General features: G+C 42.5%; 1 protein-coding gene across 3 annotated transcripts in view; it reads right to left on the bottom strand.

Annotated features, from left to right (window-relative positions):
* Prorp (protein only RNase P catalytic subunit) overlaps positions 1-22014 on the bottom strand; it is an 89224-nt gene that overhangs the window by 35463 nt on the left and 31747 nt on the right. For 2 of the 3 annotated variants that reach the window (XM_087552671.1, NM_001106730.2), the window contains 1 exon segment: positions 11167-11274. In XM_087552671.1, the coding sequence (XP_087408797.1) occupies positions 11167-11274 (108 nt within the window). 3 annotated transcript variants of the gene reach the window in all.

The raw sequence follows: 22014 nt of genomic DNA, 5'->3' as shown, positions 1-22014 counted from the left end.
CATTATGTAGGTGCTAGGAATTGAACCTGGATCCTCTGAAAGCACAGCAAGAATTCTTAACTGTTGCTGATCCATCTCTCCAGCCGCTCTTAAAATACATTTATTCATTTAGTGTGAGTGTGTGTGAGTGTGTGTGAGTGTGTATGTGTGTGTGTGTGTGTGTGTGTGTGTGTGCAGGCCAGGGAACAATTTCTAGGAGTCAGTTCATTCCTTCCACTACATGGTTCTTGAAATCAGAAATGTTAATAAAAAAAATTGGTTCATTTTGAGTGAGTCAAACTTTATGGATTAGGGTTTAATTTAGAACTAACTGAGTAACTGCTGTCCTTTAAACTTTTGCCAGGAAAGCAGGCAGGGGGATGAAAAAGAAAAGCATCAGGTGTGATGGTGCACATCTTAATCCATGGTGTGCACCTGAGGCAGAGGCAGGCGGATCTCCATGAGTTTGTGGTCAGCCTGGTCCACATAGTCAGTTCTAGGACAGCCAGAGCGACACAGTGAGAACCAGTCTCAAAAACAAACAAGCAGACAAACAAACAAACAAAAACCACAAAAAAACACACATATGAATGAGTTGTAATGAAGAAATAAAATACTGTCAAGGAACTGGAGACCATCAGTTAAAATGGCTGCTCTTTTAGAGTTCTCAGGTTCAATTCCCAACACCTACATGTGAGTTACAACCTTCTCCAGTTCCAGGGGATCTGAAACCTTCTTCTGGCTGCCCACAAATGTGGTGTGCAGATATACCCACAGGCAAAACACCCATACACATTACAAAAAAGTCAACTACCTTTCAGATTCTAACAGGAAGAAACATCTACTGCTAACCAGCTGATCAAAAAAAAAAAAAAATCTAGCCATCAGGCCCAATCACCTATCATTCCAGCCATCTGTAGCGCACAAAACTTCAAAGTAGAAACAGCAGTTTTTGACTCTAGATTCCAATTCAGAAAGAGAAAGAAAATACTGAAACATTTCTCCAAACAAACAGAAGAAAGAAAGAAAATCCCTGACACAGAAACAATATGTATGCTTCTTGAAGTTTGGGGATGGAGAAACAAGGCAGGCTTTCAGGAAAGCCTCCCTTAACGGGACGGTGGTGAAGCAGGAGAAACGATTTCCCCACAGAGTATTTCAAAGAAGATGTCCTAGAAAGTTTACTTTGGTATTTAACATTTGCTGTTGTGAACACGCCAGGAGCTGAGCTTCCTCACGCCGTTCCCATTACTGAAACAGCTCTGAGCAGTCGGTGACAGTTCAGCATTACTACAGCTTAGAGCGAGGGGCCCCAGGTTATGTAAACCCTGAGCATAGCTTACTGTATCTCAGCTGCTTCACGGCTCTGAAGCATTAACAAGAGCTATGTAAATCAATAGAGAGAAATAAAATAACTTGAGTGGAAGAAAATATATGAGAAGTCACTGCCAAGTAAATGCTCCACCAAATGACCTTTAATGGCTAATACCTTGCCTCCATTTTTCTCTCACTGTAGTAAAAGCAACTAAGAGATAGCAATCAGAATGAATTCTGCAGCATTTCCACCCAAACGGCTTTCTATTCACTGTGGCAAGCACGCTGCAGGCATGAAAGCATTTAGTGCTGATGTCTGCCCGTAATTCTTTTGAATTACATTATAAATTTCCATTCTGCTGAAGCCATTTTAACCAATTCTCCGTTTGTTGCAGAAATAGGGTGCAGAGTTGGGAACAGCTAGCTAGATTAACTAAAATGGTCTCCCCCACCCCCCAAGCCCTCTATTAGAGGGGCTTAGGAACACTGGCAATCCAAAGTGCAGGCTACAGAAGGAGCAGGGAACAAAAGCATGAGGACGGGTGCTTGGCAGGTGTGTGGTGTGCAGAGGATCATGGGAAGAGCTGTGGCGTAAGAACCTTTCCATTTCTTCTGTTTCCCAAGTGAAAAGCTGCATGTTGTTCCTGTCTTCTCAAAGCAGCCTCACGTCACTAAGCATTAACGAACACTTGGTGTCTGTGAAGAAAAACTCATTTCTTTCAAACCAAAGTTGTGAAAACATGAGTCAAGTATGAGTCATAGAGACTTAGAATTCCCTCCCCGGTTATTCTAAGAAATAAAAGAATCAACAAAAGTATCACATACCACTGCAACAAAGGAACTAGATTTTAGAAAGAAAAAAAAGAAGCAGAGTCCAAGCAGAGACAGTCAACGCTGCTATGTTAAAACTCATGTCCAGCTTGACTATTGTAACAAGACATCAGCTCTCTCAGCTGAAGCTAGTCAGAAGCTCGCTCACTCTGCTGAGCTATGGTGAGATTGCCTTCCGGGCCCTACTTAAATCACGTGACTGGGAAATCTACATATCAACATTAGCTATTGATAAAACACAGCAGAGGGACTCAGTAGGAGAAAGCATTTGCTGCCAGACTATGTCAACTTTAGCTTAGCCACATAACCAGGCAGACTCCACAGACAGACAACCCAGTTGTCTTTTGATCTCTACATGGACACCACAACATATTACACACACACACACACACACACACACACACACACTTGTACAGCCATGCACAGGTAATAATGAATTTTGCAAGGGATACCAGAGTAGAAGTATTATAAGCCAACATAGTCTTTACAACTTCTCTTCCCTGTCACCATCATTGTTAATATTCCAGTTATTCTGGTTCTGAAATGAGGAAAATAGTAACAGAGATGGCTTAAACGAGTAGCTATTTTTCAAAAGCTAGCATAACATAACCTAACTTCACTAATAGAATTGGGCTTTGTTTTTCTAGAATAGAATCTCCATTTTTTTTCCCTTTTGCCTCTGGAGAGAGAGAGTGTGTGTGTGTATGTAGTTTAAGTTTATTATGAGATTTCTCTGACCCTGTGGCCTGCCACTGGAGTCCTTCTCCCAAGCTGGACTGCCGGGTCAGGCCTCAGTGGGAGAGGAGTCTTTAGTCTTACTGCACTGGATGTCACAGGGTGGGGTAGTACCCAAGGCAGGCTCTCCTTCTCTGAGAAGGAGAGGGGGTAATGTGTGGAGGGATTTGTGAGGGTGTGACTGGGAGGAAAAGGGGGGCATAATGGGATATAAAATGAATGAATGAATGAATGAATGAATGAATAAATAAATAAATAAATAGGGGCAGGGAAAGAGAGAGTGAGTTTAAGTACTAGAGTTAGGAAAAAGAAAGTCACTCAGAAAAAAGTACCTTATACCGAAGAGTGTAGGTGTGGCTTCTCAAAAAAGAGTTACCTTATTTTGGTTTTTGAGTCTTCTAATTATGTTTATGTAGTTCAAGCTGTCCTTGAATCACCAACTTTTTGTCAGAGTGCTGAGATCGCAGGTGTGTGTGCTGCCACACCAGGCTTTTCAGTCTCTCTTCCTTTCCTTCTTTGCTTATTATTCGTGCATGTGTGTATGTGTATGCATATGGTGGTGCACATATATGTGTGTATTCATGTGTCTATGTATACATGTGTAATGCACATGTGTATGTGTATTTGTGTGCAAATAAACATGTATGCATATGGTATGTATGTGCATGTGTGTATGTGCTTGTGTTGTGTACGTGGTGTATGCCTTGTGTGGTATATTCATATGTGAGGGTGTGTGTGTAATAGTGTATGCATGCATATGAGGATGTGTGTGTGTATGTGCATATGAGTATGTATATCCATGTATGTGTGGCATGTGTGTGTATAAGGATGTGTGTATATGTGTGTATGTTGTGTGTATGTTGTATGCATGTGTGAAAACACGTGCAAATGAATTTTGTGTATGCATGTATATAAATATCTATATGTATGTGAGAAATATGTACATGTATGTCTGTATGCTCATGTATCTGTATGTATATACATATGTGTAGTATGTGCATGTGTGAGGGTATAGGTGTGTGGTATATGTGTGTATACATGGTGTATACATGTGTGTGTGTGTTTATGTGTGTGATATGTGCATGTATGAGTATGTATGAATGTATGCTTGTGGGGTTACAGGTATGTGCACACATGTACACATGATATATGTAAGTGTGAGGATGTGCTTGCCTGGCAGGTATACACGGAGGCCAGAGGTTGATATAGAATGCTTTCCTCAATCACGTCTCTCTTCTATTTTTAGTTATCTGAGACAGAATCTCTCACGAAATCTGGAGCTCACTATTTCAGCTAGACTGGCGGGCCAGCAGGCCCTGGGTCTACCGTCTGCCTGCCTGCCCCGACCCTCATACTGGGGTTATAGTCATGCACTACTATGTCTGGCTCATATGTGAGTGCTGGGGATCTGAACTCAGGTCCTCATGTTTGTACCACACTCCCCCGAACCATCTCCTCCCAGCCCTTCATGCCATATTTCCTTTATAGACAAGATGACCGTTTACTTGGCGACTCAAGCACCACTTCAATGAAGCAGGAAGACAATGTCATGAAGACTGCTAAAATAGGAAAGTGAAGGCCGCCAGCTGTCCAAAGTAGGATACTAAACATACTTTAAAACCAAGAGCCACAACAGGACAAACCACCATGCTTCTGTCTCTATGTGTAGCACAACCATGCTTTGGGGCTTTACTCCCTTGCTTTTAAATTCATTGGGTTATGTGCCAAGCCCCACAATAAAGTGCACTGCAAGAATTAACTCATTTAGGGACTGGAGAGATGGTTTGAAAAGGATCTGGGTTCAGTTCCCAGAACCCAGGTCACGTAGGAACTCCACTTCTGCCTTCCAGTCTGCAGGAACCTGAATGTGCATGGTGCACACACATATACTTAGGTGTGCACACATACACATTAAATAGATAAATACATCTTCAAAGGGTAACTAGCTCACTTCATTTTCACACAAGGCACCTGGAGGTTCTGGAACTTAGCTTAAGTCACGTAGGCAGCAAGTGACGGCGGATGCTAAGAATAAGACTTCCAGCATCTTTAATCATCCTGGCTGAAGAGCAGGCATTAGCTCTGATAGGTTACACAACTGACTGTAGCCTTGACAGCCCACTCTTCCGAGAATTTAGGAAATGGATTGAGCACTCATACACAGGCCCTTTTCTCAGTGCTGAAGAACAGTGAGCAAGGTGTCTAATTTCTGGGAATTATAGTTTAATGGAGGGGATGGAGAAATTAAGAAAAGTACAAATACTTGCGGAAGCTAAGTTAGTTACTGTGTTGGCTAATTTCTATCAACCTGACACAGACTGGAGTCACATTGGAAGAGGGAAACTCAATGGAGGAACAGCCTCCATCAGATTGGCCTGTGGTGTGTCTGTGGGGAATTGTTCTGATTAATGATTGGTGTGGGAGAGAGCTGCTCATTTTGGGCCCTGCCAGCCCCTGGGGCAGGTGGTCTCTAGTAAGATGGGCAGGCCACAGGGGGCAGAGCAGTACGTAGCACGCCTCCGCCTCCTGCTTCAGCTCCTACCCTGACTGCCGCCCTCGATACAATGTAGCCTGTAAGATGAGAAGAACCCGCTCCTCTCCTCCCCATGCTTTCTGTTAATGTTTTATCACAGCAAGGGAGGAAGGAAACTACAACAGTTCCCTAATGCTATACAACTACCCAAAACTGGGGTCAAAAATGCCACTTATTTTCTCATTCTGGCTTGGGTTCTGGATAGTTTTCTGGTACCTCACAGTATATTGGCTGAGCTTATCCTTGTGTTTAGAGCCACACTACAGGTTGCCTGGAGTCTTCCTGTGTACCCTAGCCTAGCCTCAGACTCATGACCATCCTGCATCCTGACTGCTAGGGCGGCGGTGCAGCCACCTATGGTCACCTTTAATCCACTGGAGACAGGAACAGGGTTAGTGTAATTGAAAGATCAGGATGGGTAAGCCGTTTTAGAATCAAGGAGGCCTCCTGAGGTGCTGATCACGATCAGCTTCCCAAATGAAAGAACACCAGAGGCTGAAGGAATAGCATTCGTAAAGACGCTCAGGCAGGAATAGGTTCAGAATGTTTGAGGAACGATGATTCAAGTGAACCAATTAACCTAGTGAAAGACAAAGGGGAAATGCCACTGAGGGCGTTGGAAGGAGGTAAGTGTCCTGTGACAAAAGACTCCATCATCACGACAAGGATGCCGTCATACATACCATGGAAGGTCACTGAGCAGGTGAAGAAGCAAGAAGACAGCTGCACTGGCTGGTTTTGTGTGTCAACTTGACACAAGTTGGAGTTATCACAGAGAAAGAGCCTCAGTTGAGGAAATGTCTCCATGAGACCCAGCTGAAAGGCATTTTCTCAATTAGTGATTCAGTGGGGAGGACCCAGCCCATTGTGGTCCTAGGTTCTATAAGAGAGCAAGCTGAGCAAGCCAGTAAGTAACATCCCTCCATGGCCTCTGCATCAATTCTTGCTTCCTGACCTGTTTGAGTTCCTGTTCTGATTTCCTTTGGTGATGAACAGCAATGTGGAAGTGTAAGCTGAATAAACTCTTTCCTGCTTCTTGGTCATGATGTTTGTGCAGGAATAGAAACCCTGACTAAGACCACAGCTTAGATTTTTTTTTTTAAAGATTTATTTATTTATTATATATAAGTACACTGTAGCTGTCTTCAGATACACCAGAAGAGGGCATCGGATCTCTTTACAGATGGTTGTGAGCCACCATGTGGTTGCTGGGAATTGAACTCATGACCTCTGTAAGAGCAGTCGGGTGCTCTTAACCGCTGAGCCATCTCTCCAGCCCTAGATGTTTTGAAGAAGCAAGGAGACAGCTTAGATGTTTTGATGAAATGTAATGTTAGGATGGGGGGTAGTTTTGGGGTGCTAATCAATACGATCTGTCAGTAATTGGATATGGAGACTGGAAAGAATCAATTTTGTTGTTCTGTTCTTCTTTATTTCTGAAACAAGGCTTCATTTTAGGTTAACTGCAAACTCGTAATCCTCCTGCCTCAGCCTCCAGAGTCCTGGAATTACAAGTATGCACCACCACACTGGCTGAGAAAGCTAATTATTAAGCCTAGAATAGTTGATTTGGGAGCTTAAGTTTAATTGGGTGGGTGGTGATGCCAAAAATATACTCACTTTACTCTAAAATCATGAAAACAATGTAACTTCTACTTATTTTCATCCATGCAATGCCCCTTTCCTTTAAAACCATGCAGGAGCATTCATTTGTATGTGTGTATGTGCCCTACATTAAGTGCCCGTTGCCACTGGGGGCCAGAGGAGGACATCAGGTCCTCTACAACTGGAGTTAAATCGTTGTGAGCTGCCATGTGGGTGCTAGGCACCAAACTCAGGTCCTCTGCAAAAGCAGCAAGTGTTCTTGACCACCGAGCCATCTCTTCACTTCCCTTTTCCCCTTCTGGATGAGTCTTCCTATGTAGCCCCGGCTAGCCTACAATTCACTGTGTAGTCCAGTCTGTCCTCCAACTTGTAATCCCTCTGCCTCAGCCTTCTGAGTGCTGAGATTAGAGAAAGTTAAAATTTGGAAGGAGGATATTGAGGCAGATCAGTAGGTAAAGGCACCTGAAGCCAAGCCCAGTGACCTGTGAGGTCCAGCTCCAAGGTTCACATGGCCAAAGGAGGAATCCAGTCCTGGCCATTGCTCTCTGGCTTCCTCTTGAGCACAGTGACATGCGCACACGCACACATGGAAAATAAGTCAAAATGTAAAACACACACATACAAGACATATCTGAAAATTGAGAAAATAAATTCAAAACTTTGCTATTTTCGAGACAGGAACTCACTCTGTAGATCAGGCTGACCTGGAATTAACAGAGGTCCACCTGCCTCTGCCTCCCGAGTGCCAGGATTAAAGGCAAATGCCACCTTTAATTTTTTTTTCAATTGTTTTTTTAAGGCAAGGTTTCTCTCTGTAACCCCTCTGGTTGTCCTAGAACTTGATCTGTAGACCAGGCCTGCCTTAAATTCATAGGAGATCTACTTGCTTCTGCCTCGAAAGTGCTAGATTAAAGGCATGTGCCACCTCCTGGCTCCACTATTTTGTGTGTGTGTGTGTGTGTGTGTGTGTGTGTGTGTGTGTGTGTGTACACATGAGTGCAGGTCTTCATGGAGGCCAGAGGAGTCAGGGCCTCTGAAGCTGCAGAAACAGGCAGTTGAGAGCCATCTGACGTGGGTGTTGAAACAGCACTTGGGTCCCTTGCCAAAGCAGGCTCTTAACTACTGAACCATCTTTCCAGCCCCGGAGCTTGTTCTCTTGGTTCCTTAACTTCTACTACCCTTAAGATGTAAGCTCCAAGTTCAAGCTATGTGACCACAGTGACGCTCCCTAAATAACGAATGCCAGGTCCTTTCTCAATATGGATCTTACGGAGCACATCAGATAGGTGATGAAGCAGTGACGGACAAGTATGGAGGTAGAGGCAGGACAGTCAGAAGTTCAAGGTCACTGTTGGTTACTCAGTGAGTGGAGAAAATCCTAACACGCTTGACAGCAGGGTATCACTCCGTGACTCAGGGCATCCTGGAACCATGTAGCCCAGGCTGGCCTCCAACTTGAGATCATCCTGCCTCTGCCTCCTGAAATCTGAGCTTACAGGCACACACCATCACGCCAACTTAAGCTCTGTCTGTCTGAGTTTTCTTCTGTGGAGCTGAGATAGAATCCAGGCCTCCTGCATGCTAGGTAAGTTCTCTCCACAGAGCTGTGGCCTCAACCCCAAAACCGTTTCTTCACACTATTTTATTCTGTCATGTGTTTTTAATAGTACTGACTTCAATGCTTTTTTTTTTTTTCCTATAATCTATCAGTCTGACCTGACCCTGATGTGGTCACACAAAGGAGAATTCAGTGGTAAAGGGGACGCAGAAGGCACAATTACCATGACTAATCTATATGGATGAAAACAGGAGCTACAGCTGAACAATAACAGAAGCAATCACAACAACAGCTAATATTCCATGCTCACGCTGTGCTAGGCAGTGATGGACGTTTTTTGTTGCTGTTTTTGTTTTTAAATATTTATGTTTTATTTTTTAACTTTGCACGGATTCTTTGTGCACCCCAAATCCCACTCCCTTCCCCATCCCTTTGTATCTGCCCTCTGCCCTTGCAAACCCCCCTCCAATAAAATAAAAAATAAAAATAAAAAACAAAAGAAACAAAAATGGTGCTGTGGCAGCTGTAGAGTGCACAGTGTGTCCCCCAGTGTCCCCTGTGTGCCCTCTGTCCACACAGCTTTCCCTGCAAATGCTCCTGCAATGAGCCATGGGCTGGCTCAGGATCTGGCACTGACTGCTAATCTTAATTTTTTTTTAAAAGGTCAACTTATTTATTTTATTTATATGAGTACACTGTAGCTGACTTCAGACACAATTCTTAATTCTTAACCAGCTATTATCTCACTATCTGGCCTGGACTGCTTCTAATATTAATGTAGATTTAGGATTTCCTTTCATTTCTTCTTTTTTTAAAAGACAGGTTCTCTTTCTACATAGCAGACCAGGCTGGCCTCAAATTCAGAGATCCACCTGTCTCTGCCTCCTGAATGCTGGGATTAAAGGCGTACACTACCTACCATACCTAGCCTAGAATTTAGCATTTTCCATTGTCATGAATAGCAGGGGGAAAAAAACTTAAGCCATCAGACAAAGGCCGACAGACAAATTATTGTTCATCTGGGAGTTCACTGCAACAGTAATTACGGCCTGGTAGCTGCACTTGTGAGCTCCCATCCCGAGGGCTTGCACACATGGAGTCATTAAGTCTTCATAACACCTTTTGGAGACGGGACCCATCTGTTCCCTTTCCACAGACTGGAAAACAGCTGAGGATGACTTTGAACTTCTGTTTCTCCTGCCTCCATTTCTTAAGTGTTAGGATTACAGGTGTGTGCCACGCTGTCTGGTTTATGGGGTCCTGGGGATGGGGTCTGGGGCTTTGTGCATTCTTGGGAGGTCACATACCACGAGAGCTACGTCTCCAGCCTAGAGGATCTATCCTTAATTTCAAAACTAAGACCCATTTACAGTCTGATTAGAGAAACTGGGGAACTGCTTCTGATAACCCAGGGTGTGCCCAGAGGACAGAGGGGAGCACTGTGCAGCTGTCTTCAGAGCTCTGTCTCCTTCTCCAAAAACGTTGACAGGAGCACTCATCTACAGAGTTCCTTCTGACAGGCCAGTGGACATACCCGCCACGCATCCTTGATATCCTACTTCCCCCAAAAACTCAATCCAATTTAGCTTATATCTGGCAAACTAATTTTTAGGGCTTTGTGGAAAGCTGAAAACCAAATAAAAGGTAAATGAACATGAAGCTCTTATTTTTCCCGGATTAGATGGGGACTTTCCCAAAAGAGTCCATCCACAACTGAACTCTTCCAAGCCTGATTGGTCAGAACTGCATTCTTCATTTTCTGCCTTGCTTTTGCCAAGAGACAAAGATACTGTCAAACTCCTCTCATGGCAGGAGGATCAGGAGTTCAAGGCCAGTCACAGCCACATAACTACCTTGTCTTTAAACAAACAAAACAAGCAAACATACAAGACAGCAACAGAACACAAATTCCCTGGGACTTTTGCAGATAAAGCATAAGAGGCTAAGCTGAGGGGTGGGAGGCAGCACTTCAGAGAAAGGCTTTGCTTACGTTGGCAGCAATTGCTAAACACGGCGTCAACTGCAGAACAGCACCAATCGCCACACATAAAAGCGGCAAGCTGAAATCCAGGCGCTCTCTATTGTAATCTTAATGCTCTGGTTGTTTTCAAGGGATTTACTGTATGAATTTATCTTTAATTTTCTAATCTCTTTGCTGCAGAAAAACCACAGTCACAGAAGGGAACACTTGGGAGGCAGAGGCAGAAGGATTTCTGAGTTCAGGCCAGTTTTGGTCTCCAAAGAGAGACTGTCTCAAAAAGAACAGAAGGGAAAAAAAAAGGAATGAAAACTCATGGTAACCTTTGAACGTGCTAGCACATTTACAAGTTGATTGAAAACAAGTGATCACCCAGTGAAAAAACAACTGCATAGGTAATCTACGAATCTATCATGTATAGGAAAACAGGAAATAATGCGTATCTAGTATCTCAATATTATATCTTGCTGTATTCATTTTCAAATTAGACAAATCTGATCCTGAGGTAAACAGTGACTCCAAGGAGAAAGGAGAGGTCAGGAGAATGAGAGCTGAGGCTGTACACAAAAGACAGCTGGTTCTGTAGAAGAATAATTTCTATAGGAAGGGAAAGACAAAATAAAACATACTTACATTTTGAGATTCACGACCCTTAGGAAACATTTTTGCAACATTGAGGCCATCAATAACAATATCAAAAGGAGGACAGGACTTCACAAAGCGCTCAAATCTCTTCAGTTCCTAAAAAGGCAAAGTCAGAGAAAACATTAACAGGAGTTATGGCCTGGGGATGTAGTCAGCGCTTGTCTACTCTGCCTGAGAAGCCCGGGGTTTGGTCCCCAGCACGCTATACATCAGGTGTCCTCTCTGAGCAGTGGAGACAGGGGAGCAAAGTACAAGTTCATCCTCAGTTACACAGGGAATAGAGGAGACCCTGACTCAGAACACACGGATCTAAAAGAACTAGACCAGGACTTCACTGTAAACATGCTGAGGTAATTTAGTATTACTCTGATAACTAAAAATATCCCTCCCATAGAACACACACACACACACACACACACACACACACACACACACACACACACACAGAAATTTTAGGTCCTGTTCTCTAAGTCAAGAGAAGGGAACACAGTTACCTGGCAACTGTGGTGAAAGAACAAGGATCTATCCTTTTTTATTTTTATTTATTTATATTTTTTGCTGGCACACAACTTTAGCCCAAGCATTCAGAAGGTAGATACAGTAAAATCTGTGAGTTCTAGGCCAGTCAGTTCAGCCAGGCCAGCCAGGGCTGTTACACAGAAAAACATTGTCTTGGAAAAAAACCAAAGCAAATCAAACCAAAAAACCAAACAAACCCATATATTTAAAAATGGTATGGTAACACACACACACACACACACACACACACACACACACACACCCCAGAGAAACAGCTGGCATGGTGAGGTACCCCATCCCTGAAATCCCAGCACTGGGGAGTTAGAAAAGGAAAAGAGAAGGGAGGAGTGAGAGAGAGAGAACTATGGGGGTGGGGAGAGCACTGTGGAATATCTATGGCAGGAAAGCTACTTTGGGAGAGGAAGGTGATTAACAGTGGAAGGGTACAGGAGGGGAGGAGGATGAATAAGACTAGATATAATAACACACATGTATGAAAGTTCAAACCTATTTCTTTTCATGCTAATAAAAAATTAACAAAGCTGGCAGAAGAAATGTTTGCTTGGTATTAGCCAAAAGACTAAGATATTATAGAAGAACACAATATAGAAGAAAATAAAATAAGAAGGAACAAAAGTCAAAATATTTTTTAAATGAGTTTATTCTTTCACAATTTCATACATGTATATATGTGTATGTATATATATTCATATTTTCCCCTTATCCTCCTTTTTAAAATTTCATGTGTATTCATGTTGTATTGCATGTATGTCTGTATGAAGGTGTCAGATCCCTTAAAACCAGAGTTATAGGCAGTTATGAGCCGCCATGTAGATGCTAGGAATTGAACCCAGGTCCTCCAGAAGAGCAGCCAGTGCTCTTACCCACTGAGCCATCTCTCCACCCACTCACCTTGCCCCCAACCCCATCTTTTATCCCTTTCTCATCTCAAAATAAATTTAATGTGGAAAAGCTGTCCTTACTCCATATTTCGCATTGTATACAAAGTTATTTTAAAATGGGTCATGGAAGGCTGAGGAGATGAATCAGTGGTTAAGAGCACTGGCTGCTCCTACAGAGGAACCAGATACAATTCACAGCACCCACGTACCTGCTCACAACCATCTGTAACTCCTATTCCAGGTGACGCAATGCCCTCTTCTCACTTCCTTGGGCACCAGGCACGCAAGTGGGGCATCCAGGCAAAACTCCATACACATAAAATAATAAAATAACTTAAAGTAAACCTTCTGGGGTTGGAGACAGAGATGGCCCAGTGGTTAAGAGCACTGGCTGCTCTTCCAGAGAACCCAGGTTCAATTCCTAGCACTCACAGGGCTCACAATTGTCTGTAACACCAGTTCCAGGGAATCTGGCACCCCATACAGATATATATGCAGGCAAAATACCAAAGCAACATAAAAATAAATAAATCCAGCTAGCAGTGGTGCTCACCTTAATCCCTGTACTCCAGAGACAGAGGCAGGTGGATCTCTGAGTTCGAAACCAGTCTAGTCTACAGAGGAAATCCCAGGACAACCAGGGCTACACAGAGAAACTCTGTCTTGGAAAGCCAAGTAACCAAAGTAAAACAAAACGAAACAAGACAAAACAAAGTAAGTGATGATATTATGGCTGGCTTAACAAAAAAAAAAAAGTCCTTAAACAAACAAATAAACTTCTATTTAGTAACAAAACCAATTAAATATTGGTTGGAATTAGAATACTAATTTTTATAAATAAAAGTAAAATATCAAGGAAAATTAAAAGTTTCTACCCAATACAATTTGTTTGTGTCAATATATTGCTAAACAAACCAAGTGAAACAAGGCAAGTGCCTTAAACTGCTAACAGGAATAAGTTTTTCTAAGAGGCCATATATGACAAATTATTACTTGGGAGGTTAAATCAGGAGATTAGTAAGAGTCTAAGGCCACTCTGGGGCCAGACAATGAGTTTCCAGGCCAACTCAGAAAAAAGAAAAGAGTAGTTTGACTAACAATCACCAGGGAGCACATTTCCATTACACTTAGTTATCAGTTAGGTGTTGTGCTTCGCAGCACACTGCATTCATCTTGGTAGTAATAGCAAACAGGGACAGTGGACGGTGGCTCTGAAAAACTAATCAATGCCAGACACGTAACTTACAGACTCCCCTTCCTATGCTGATACTGTGTTCACAGTAGTTGGAAATTCTTTAAAACTACAGACTGGGAAAAGGTTTGCCTGAGACAGTTTATTAGGAAGGCAACTCTCTGGATACATCATAAATCCTCATCCAAAGATTATCCTTCTGGTACGTGTTTTCCATTTAGAGAAAGAGATCTAGAATACTGGGATTTTTTTGTTCCCACCCACCAGATATATACTAGTTAGGAATTCATGGTAGTAGTCCTATAGGTGCCCTGAAGCTTAGGTTGAGTGAAATATACTGTCTGTGTGTGTGTGTGGGGGTGTCTTTGATTATGTAGCTCTGGCTGTCCTGGAACTAACTCTCAGAGATCCACCTGACTCAGCCTGTGAAATACATTTAATGAACTCAAAAGCCACTAGGTAGACAGTGCAGATAAGGCATGAGAAAGACATAGCCGGCCTATTCAGATAGCACACATCAAAGACAGCACCGCACGCTAATCAATGCTAGACTACAAGCCCCAGCAGCTCTCACTGCACACTAATTAATGCTAGACTACAAGCCCCAGCAGCTCTCACAGAAGCTGATTTGAAATTCGAGCCAAATGTGTTGGTTCCTGCCTGCAATGTCAGCATTTGGAGTTGGAGGATCAGGAGGTCAAGGTCATGCTTAGCTACGCATGGAGTGTGGGGCATCCTGGGCTACAGAAGACCCTATTCAAAATGAAACAAAAAATAAATAAATAAATAAATACCCAATAAACTAACAAAAATCAAAGAACAATTATTTCTATGTCTGTTATTGGGTTTATGCTTAAATGTACACTGGCCAATGATCTAGGATTGAAAAAAATCTACCCATATATTTATTAATCCGTTATTTCTTGGTTGTCACTAAATTTTTTTCTTAAAATAGTTTAATGAGATATAATTAATGTACCAAGACATTTATCCACTTGAAGATACAACTTATAGGGTTGTATAGTAACTTTACAATCCACTTTTAAACCATTGTCCTTGTAAGGAGAAACAAAACAAAACAAAAAGCCAATCCACACTCATTGGCAATCAATCCTTCCCCCAGCCCCCTATAATGCAACCAATAACCTACTTTCTGTCTCTCTAGTAGTTTTCCTATTCTGAATCATACATATGGAATTTTTAGTAAGCGAATGCTTTCACGGAGAACAGTATTTTCAACGCTTATTCATATGCTGCGTAAGTCAACACTTTATTTAATTCTTTACTGCCACACAGAAGTTCACACCACGGCCATCACTCTGCCTACTCATCAGCGGGGCAGCAAGCTGGTTCCATGATGGGCTACTGAGAAATGCCACTGTGTGAGCATCGGTGCGCAGTTTTGCATGGATGCTCATTTCCACTGCTTCTGGGATACCTAGGAGTCGCTGTCAGAGCGCATGCTAAACCTGTGCCAGACATTTCCAAAGTGGCTGTCCTATTTCACTTTCCAAACTGTAACTGAGGTTCCAACTTCTCCACATCCTCGCCAACCCAGATGTCTGTATTATGATCACGCTCTTGGCTATATCGCTGTGGAATATACCCACTGACACACAAGAAGCTTTTCTTTTTTGCAACATATTGTTTGTTTTGTTTTTTAGTTTGGTTGGTACTTTTGGTTGTTGTTGGTAGTGGTGGATTTTGTTACTGTTTAATTTTTTTTCTATATCCTATGCTGGATCTCACCCCCCTCTCATAACCCTCCCGAGTGCTGGAATCACGGCTAAGCATCACCACACATGGCTGTCAGAGTGTCTACTGCCTTTGTTCATTTTATGCTTTAAAGCTTAAGTCACAATGGAACCATAAAGGATTTGTAAATGTGATTCACAGAGGCTATTAACACAAGTTTGGCAGGGATCAGGCAGGTAAAATAAATACCAACACTGACTAAATATAAGAAAATCTATAGGGCTGGCCAGGTGGATCAGTGGGTAAGGGTGCTTGTGGCCTTCCCTAACCATTGGAGTTAAAGTTCCAGAATCCACATGGTGGAAAACGAGAACAGACACTCACGAGTGTTCACAAGCATGCATATATGTAGTGTTAACAAATAACATTTTAGGACATGGCTTTGGAACCTAGAACTTGAGATGCAAAGGGCAGGTCTATGTGGGTTTCAGCCTATGTAGTGAGACCCTGTCTTAAAAACAAAACAAAATATGGCATGGTAGTACACCTGTAATTTCAGCACTGTGGGGGCGAAGGTAAAGAGTACAGATGTAGGGTCATCCATATGCACGGTCTGAAGACCTGAGATCTTTCTGGGGTTTTGGAGGGGTGGGACATCTGAGACAGAATTTCTCTATGTAGCTCTGGCTATCCTGGAACTTGCTCTGTAGACCATGCTGGCCTTGAATGCCTGCCTCTGCCTCCCCAAATGCTGGGATTAAAGGTGTGCACCACTACCCTCAGTAAGACATCTATCTTCCTCCCTCCCTCCCTCCCTCCCTCCCTCCCTCCCTTCCTTCCTTCCTCCTTTCCTTCCTTCCTTCCTCCCTCTCTACTTTCCTTCCTTCCTTCCTCCCTCCCTCCTTTCCTTCCTTCCTTCCTTTCTCTTTTTTCCATCGTGGTTTTTTGAGTCAGGGTTTCTCTTTGAAGCTCTGGCTGTCCTGGATCCACCTGCCTCTGGTTCTCAAGTGCCGGGATTAAATTTTTTCTTAAAACAATAAAAAGTAGGCATAAAGGCCTATAGCCTTTGGGAGACCAGAAGTTCAAGGTCATCTTTTACTACACAGTGAATCTGAGGCCAGACTTAGCTACATGAGACCCTGTACCCTCAAAAAATGTATGTATCTCTTGAGTTTAAATTAAGAAAAAAAGAGAAACTCTGGCTTGTTAGTATAAGACCGAAAAGTATAAAAAATGTAAATAAACTCTAAAACAATAAGAAGTTTTGAATTCTTTACCTTACCCAAGTCACATTAGAGACAATGAGGCAGAACAGCTGTGCTGTTGCCATAGTAACACAGTAAAGGCAGACCACGCTGGGCAAGCAAGAAGTGGGAACATAATAAGGACACGTGAGCTCCAGAACAAAGAAAAGTCCATTTATAACTGTGAGAGCCTTAACCCTGTATGGCAGAACAGACTCAGTTTACAGTTCTCCTAATATTATCTGAGGAAACTAACATGTCACACTATTCTTGGTAACTGGAGATGGTAAAAGTCTTAATAAACAAACAAATTTTCTAGTCTTATGCCTAGATTTTCTAGTCTTATAAGCCTGTACATGAGAGGCTGTGGTGTGTTCTAGGATAGCCTAGGGAATGTAGTTAATTTCAGGTCAGCCTGAGCTACAGAGTGCGACCCTATCTTAAAAAGAAAATAGCAAACAAGGAAATAAAGGAATAAATTATAAGCTCTCTTTTCTCATTTTTTCCAATTTTTTTTTTTTAGATTTATTTTGTGTTTGAGTGTTTTGCCTGTAAGCAGGCATGTGAACCACATGCATGCCTGGTGCCCAAGCAAGACAGAAGAAGGCACTGGATCCTCTGAGACTGGAGTTAGAGATGGGTGCTGAGGACCAAATCCAAGCCCTCTAGAAGTGCTCGCAACAGCTAAGCCATGTCTCCAGCCCCTCTGCTAAGCTTTCCATTCAAGTTAGAATGATGATCCACACACACAACAGTTTACTTCTGTTCTTAATATTTGTCTAGTGTCTTATTCTACAAGAGCAACTTGGGGATATGAAGATACACCAATCAATATATATCCCAAACTTTACAACAGAAAAAGACCAGTTTTTGTTTTTTGTGTTTTTGGACAGGGTCCCTCAATGTAGCCCAGGCTGTCCTGGAACTCACTCTGTAGACGAGGCTGCCCTCAAACTCACTAAGATCCTCGTGCTTCTGCCTCCTGAATGAAGACCAATAATTTTAACACATATCGACATACTGTGGGCACAGCACTTTTTTAAGACAGGAAGAAAGGGTACACTGAAACAACCAGCTTTAGTCATCCTGGGCGTGGAGACACAGGGGAACACCAGTCATTCTGGACACAAGCAACGTTCCTGGCATGGGAACATCAATAAAAAATATCTTCATACTTAATGTGTGACTTCTTTCGGACATGGTTCCCAGATAATCCCTAACATCAGGACAGGTGCACAAGGAGCGAGACATGAGTTAATCAAGGAAGTTGAAGGTATATTTCTGGGTAGCTATGGATCCTGATCCTCAGAGCGCCCTTTTGTGGTTAATTATCTTGCAGCTGCAGCTAAGGCTTTTTCTGCCACAGCAGAAACTCAGGTGCCAGGACAGTTTCCAAACTGACAACACATGTGCACTGATGAACATGTGCACTGATGAACATGTGCACTGATGAACATGTGTACTGATGAACATGTATGTACACTGATGAACATGTGCACTGATGAACATGTATGTGCACCGATGAACATGTGTGTACACTTATGAACATGTGCACTGATGAGCCTGTACACTTATGAACATGTGCACTGATGAACATATACACTGCATCCTCTGAAGACCCTAGTTTACTAGAAGAGCATTTGCATTGTGACTTGTCTGTAAGCTGAATTATTCCCTTCAGCAAGACAAGAACTGAGGAAAACTTCTACCAATAACAGCATGGCTGCCTTAGTGCAAGGGTGAATTAAACCACACATCCAGAAAACACCATTGGAGCTTGACAGTTAAAACAGAGGCCGGAGAAACCTTCCTAAACCTTATCAGAATAGAAAGTTTAGCAAGCTCAGGCTTAGGATTTCACAGGAAGTTGCAAGAGATACTTTAATTTCCCACAGTTGCTTCATTAGCTGTAACTACTAGAGTATGATAGCCTACTGGATCTATAAGTAAATTTTTTATGTGTGTATACTGTCATGCATGTGCAGGCATGTATATGCAAATGTGCATGCATGTGCACACATGTGAAGGTCAGAGGACAAGCTTGGGTGTCATTCTCGGGAATACCACCCAGCTCTTTGAGACAGGTTCCTCACTGGCCTGAAGCTTACCAATTAAACAAACAGGCCAGGGACCATGCTGTCTGCCTCCAGTGCTAATAATAAAAACGCACACAATCACATCCAGCATTCTTACATAGGTTGTGGGCATGGAACTCAGGGCAACTGAGCCCTCTGTAACCCTAAAACCCTGGCTGGATCCCAGCACCACCCTGCCCCCAAATTAAACAAAATAAAAATAAAAATGCTTACTTGTAAGAGGACAGGAAATACAGATCACCCAGCAGTCTTTGAGGTTTTGTGAACTGCTACTGAACGTGTACCATTATTGAAGAAATAAGTCAAAAGTAAGTTTTCAAAACTTTTAACTTCATGAATTTTGCTAAGGAATTATTATAAATTTACACATGAAATGTAAAGATAAAATTGAAGTGATCTTTCATCCTATCTCTAAATGTTCAAACCACAAAAAAAGTTATTTTGCACAACAAGCTAAATTTTAACTTTCTGTAGCTCCCATCACTGGAAGAGTTATGAAAATTGAGAATTTTCTGAAAGTTTAGGTAATACATTTTTTTCATTTTAAAAGTTAGTTTACCATCAGCAGAGATTTTTTGGCAAGAGGTTAAGAACTGTAGGGAAACAGCAAGCATATGACAGCTCTCCACCGCCTGTAACTCAAGACTCTGGACACACACATCACAGCTGAGCTACACAGATACACCCTATCTAACAACACCCAGAAAGAACTGGCAGAGAAGAGTCAGAGAGACATCTCAGCAGGTATGGGGGCTTGCCATCAAGTGTGATGAGCTGATTTCCATCCCCAGAATTCACACAGTGAAAGAAGAGGATTGCCTTCCAAAAGTCATGCCATGGCTCATGACCACTTATGTGTACCAAATACACATACAAAATGTTGTGGTTTGCCCTGGAGTTATCTGTATTTTGATGCTAATTCCGCTGCCCCAAGGACAGCTGCCTAGTCAGGTACTCAGGACTCAGGTGACTTCACCAGAGCCTTCACCCCAATTAATCTGTAAAATACAGGTGAGGGCAGATACAGGATAGAAGGAGGCCTGTCATTGGACAAGAAGAAAGGATGGGTGGGAGAGAAGTTTGAAGAGTGGGAGGGAGGAGAAAGTAGCCATCCTTGGGGCTTCTAACATGGGCTCCACGGGAATTTTATGTTGAAATCCTAGTTAGACAAGCTACTTCTTAATGACAGATTTTTATTAGAAGGTGGTTAAGTTTGTTTTAAGGAGAGTACAGAGATTACCCGAATCATGTGGTGATTTTCATCCATGGTTCGGACGGAACTTAGGGAAAAATTAGTCACTGACTCCAAGTAGAGTACTGTTATATTTACAATTTATTAGCTTAACGGATGGATATATATTTAGGATATTAAGGTTAAATAAAATCTGTGGCTCCAGGTAGAGAGCTTAACAGATAGACATATTTTGGGCTAAAGTCCTGGTTTGATATGTTGCTTATTGGTATTAGAATTGATAGAAAGTGTTTAGTTTGTTTTATGAATTACCCCACTAAAGGCCATACGGCTCATTGATGCTGGCTAGCGAGGGTTTGTGGTTATTTTTGATATTTACCACAACAGGAAGCTCAGATCTCTTCACGGGAATTTTGGGTTTCTTTCCTGATAGTTCAGAGTACAAAAGCCTATCAGGTTCATTGTTTAACACTATTGTTCAGCTTACTTCCTTTTTTAAAAAATTGTTTAATCTGGGCTGGAGAGATGGCTCAGCGGTTAAGAGCACTGACTGCTCTTCCAGAGGTCCTGAGTTCAAATCCCAGCAACAACATGGTGGCTCACAATCATCTGTAATGAGATCTGATGCCCTCTTCTGGTGTGTCTGAAGACAGCTGAAGTATACTTATATATAAAAAATAAATAAATCTTTAAAAAAATTGTTTAATCTTTATAGTGGGTGTGACTTTGAGTTTTATGGTTATATTATTACTCTGGGAGAGAGTGCAAGACACAAGCTTTTCTGGTTACAGACTAAGGAACACAGTATTTTGGGAGAAAGATTTTGTCTTTGTGTTTTTAAAAAGTGTGATTAGGCTCTGGAAACCTCACAGAGTCATACTGATCAGATTTGATAGAGGTAGACTGCCTGAAAAATTAGATTCAGGAGAATCAAACAAAAAGATATCTCGATTTTAAACTTTTGTCTTGAGAGTTGTATTTTGCAGAGTGTGCCTACTTGGATTCCTGGTCTCAAGGACTTTCAGCTGGGTCCAGCCAGGACACATCGGCTACAGCATTTGCTTCAATCTTCCTACCCCTATCCCCAAGGATATCTCAACACCCACATACAGCTTGAAGAAATTATGGAGGAGTCGTCGCCCCAATTCCCTGGACTTTTGTGGGGGCTGAAAGTGGTTATTCTAAAGTTGTTTTTATGAGGAATTTAGAAATGGTTGTGATTTAACAGGGAGGAATTAGCTAGATTGAGTTATACAGTCATAATCTCATTTGGTAGCTAGGCTGGGATCATATCTTTGCTTTGGTATAGAATTTATTTGTCAAAAAAAGTTTAAAAGTACAAGGTTTAGAGCCAGTCCTTCTTTTTTTTTTTTTTTTTTTTTGGTTCTTTTTTTTCGGAGCTGGGGACCGAACCCAGGGCCTTGCGCTTCCTAGGTAAGCGCTCTACCACTGAGCTAAATCCCCAGCCCCCAGATATGAATCTCTTAAAGGGGTCGACCCCAAGTTTCTGAGGAACATGCGCTTTGCCAAGAAGCGCAACAAGAAAGGCCTGAAGAAGATGCAGGCCAACAATGCCAAGGCAGTGAGTGCACGAGCAGAGGCCATCAAGGCCCTTGTGAAGCCTCAGGCCGTCAAGCCCAAGATGCCCAATGCCAAAGAGCCCCAGCCTCAAACTCAGCCGTCTGGCTTTCATCGCTCACCCCAAGCTAGAGAAGCAGATTGGAAGCTACATGGCCAACCAAAGCTCAAAGTTTAAACCAAGGCAGAGGCCAAAACTCCAGCTAAGGCCCAGGCTTCGGTTCCAGCCCAGGCTCCCAAAGGTGCCCAGGCCCCTGTGATGGCCCTATAGAAAAGGCTCCTGCCAGTGTGAAGACAGACGGACTGCTGTGACTCACCTACCTACACACTATTTGCAGATGACAGTGTCTATGCTGTTCTCACAAATAAATGAGACAAGGAGAAAAAGCCCCATTCAATCGCTTCAAATAACTGCTTG

The sequence above is a fragment of the Rattus norvegicus genome, chromosome 6, assembly GCF_021556685.1.
Source record: "Rattus norvegicus strain SHRSP/BbbUtx chromosome 6, alternate assembly SHRSP_T2T, whole genome shotgun sequence".
Lineage (NCBI taxonomy): Eukaryota > Metazoa > Chordata > Mammalia > Rodentia > Muridae > Rattus > Rattus norvegicus.
This window is presented reverse-complemented; position numbering and strand designations above follow the sequence as displayed.